This window comes from Kryptolebias marmoratus, linkage group LG18 (genome assembly GCF_001649575.2).
Source record: "Kryptolebias marmoratus isolate JLee-2015 linkage group LG18, ASM164957v2, whole genome shotgun sequence".
Classification (NCBI taxonomy): domain Eukaryota; kingdom Metazoa; phylum Chordata; class Actinopteri; order Cyprinodontiformes; family Rivulidae; genus Kryptolebias; species Kryptolebias marmoratus.
Genome location: NC_051447.1, coordinates 12,551,358 through 12,553,712, shown reverse-complemented (window position 1 = coordinate 12,553,712; position 2,355 = coordinate 12,551,358). Strand labels below are relative to the sequence as shown.

The following is a 2,355-nucleotide window of genomic DNA, read 5'->3' as shown; positions in this document are numbered from 1 at the left end:
CTCCCCCCCCCCCCCAAAAAAAAAAAAAACTGACATTTACTAGCATCTACAAATGCTGACAGATAATATGCCTTGGACTACACAGATTCTGTTAAGACTTGCATTTGAAGGTAATTAAAAAGGTGGAAATAGGACTAAAAATGTGATTTATGGAGCCGAACAGCTAGTAGGCCCCTGCTGCTGATTTAACATCATCAATTTGTTAAAAGGTCACTTATTAAAGAAGACTCGTGCCTGCTTGGGAAAACGAGATGCACTAAAAAAAAAAAAAAAAAAAAAAATGGGTTTACCTGTAGAAGAATTAGTGGTACTTAATGAGTGCTGAAGTGGAGTAAAAGGGAATATAACCCAGATGTAAGGCATCAGGTTGAGCCACTACCAGGCACAAATGCAGGTTTGAACTTTTTAGAAATGGCATTATAAAGCAAGTAGAGCTGCCACCGACAGGAAGGCAGCCTTACCAGTTTCTGTTTCTGCAGTCAAAAGCGACCACACCGTGTTCATCTGGAATCCACTGAATTCCTGAAAGAAAGAAACAATAAAATCAGAGATTTTACACACAAGTACACACACATGAGAATATACCAGCAACCAGATTGTCACTCAGACTAAATCATCTCATTTGAAAGACAGCCACTTGGCTCATCTGTTGCTGTGTGAGAACACTGTTTGGCAAATAACAAAAAGCTAAAAGAACCTTTTGCAAAGAATTAGGTTAATTAGCAACAGTTCAGTTAGATGACTGGGAATAAAAAGAACATTTTAGAGTTGTTTAGTCTCTTAGAAGTAAATATGGCCAGAGGTTCACTGATCTTCATAAAACTGCCTGAAAATAGTTTAACCATTTCAGAATAATGTCATTCATCTACACTTCATCATACCATCAAAAGGTATCAAGAATCTGAAGTAATCTCTGAGCTCAAAGGACAAAGCTGAAAGTCATTACTGATGCCTGTGATTTTCTTTTTACAAAATGGTTCAATTGGTTAGTTTCAACATTTAATATGTTTACTATGTTCCATTGTGAATAAAATATGAGTTTGTAAGATTTGCAAATCATTGCATTCTGTTTTTATTTACATTTTACACAACGTCCCAACCTCTTCAGAACTGGGGTCTGTACCTGGGTAGAGCCTGAAGAAGCCCGTGGAGCTGCCAAAGTACTGCCAGGTCAGAGTTGGATCTTTTTGCGAGTTCTCGATAAAAACATCATCCAGAGCCTCAGACATGTAGACCCCGTTCAGAATATCTGGGTCTGCAAAAAAAGGGAAGAGAAAATAATAAGCGTATATTTACTCTGGAAGTTAAGCTCTCTCTACAGTTAAGTCCCAGCAAATGAAGGCTTTTTGCTTGTTTTACCTCGGTTATAAACATTCGTGGGAACTTGTATATTGCTTTGTTGCATGTTGACTGGCAGTTTGTTGAAATGTTCGTTTCTTTCCAAGGGGAATTCTCCACCGAGTGGAACTGGATTCCCATCTTCATCCACAGTGTTGATCAGCAGGGAGTTATAGTAATCAAACTTAAGAGAAAATAAAATAACACACAATGAAAAAACAGTCTGTAAGGGGGACATTGTAAATATTTTTTTCAGGGTTGGTGCAAGCTTGTTATCACATACTTTACCTCTAGTGTTTCATTATAATCGTGGGAAAGATCTGCATCTTCTGCTGCTTCTGCTATCCTCTGTGATTAAACACAGCAAGATAAACTTATCATTTAAAATATCATCTAAAGCTTTTCCTTTTATTAATCATGCAGCATTTTTGATCTGATCTGATTGTTGCTTAAAGTAGACATGAACGCTTTTCCAACAGGTGCCATCATTACCTTTACAGATTCCATTTTCCTCCCGAGCATCTCCTCCATTTCCTTTGCAAACTTCTTAACCAGGACATCACCATTCACCTCCTCCATCTTAACTGTGCCTTCCACGTCCTTGTATTTCTTCAAAAGCAGGCAGAAAGTCTTTTTTATCACTGCATCCAGACATACTTGAGCAATAATAAAAGTTTGTGGTTTCAGCGATTTTGCCAAACTAGTTTCAGTTATCCTCACGATGAATTCTGGCTTAAAAGTCCCAGTTTGGACTTTAATCTCCTAAAAACCTGTCTGTGATCCTAACAATGGTTTGTTGGAAAAAAACATTTGTTTTGCCATTGGAAAATCTTGTTATGGTCTTTTAAATGGTTTGGGGTAAAACTATATACAGGTGCTGGTCATAAAATTAGAATATCATGAAAAAGTAGATTGATTTCAGTAATTCCATTTAAAAAGTGAAACTTGTATATTATATTCATACATTACATACAAACTCATATATTTCAAATGTTTATTTCGTTTAATTTTGATGAT

General features: G+C 36.6%; 1 protein-coding gene across 3 annotated transcripts in view; it reads right to left on the bottom strand.

Moving 5' to 3' along the window:
- Positions 1-2,355, bottom strand: part of cacna2d4a (calcium channel, voltage-dependent, alpha 2/delta subunit 4a) — an 84,525-nt gene that overhangs the window by 72,162 nt on the left and 10,008 nt on the right. For all 3 annotated transcript variants that reach the window (XM_017414791.3, XM_017414789.3, XM_037981246.1), the window contains exons 4-8: positions 1,831-1,947; positions 1,627-1,686; positions 1,360-1,522; positions 1,124-1,255; positions 462-522 (exon numbers count right to left, since the gene is read on the bottom strand). In XM_017414791.3, coding sequence (XP_017270280.1) covers positions 462-522; positions 1,124-1,255; positions 1,360-1,522; positions 1,627-1,686; positions 1,831-1,947 — 533 coding nt within the window. The remainder of the gene's footprint in view (positions 1-461; positions 523-1,123; positions 1,256-1,359; positions 1,523-1,626; positions 1,687-1,830; positions 1,948-2,355) is intronic.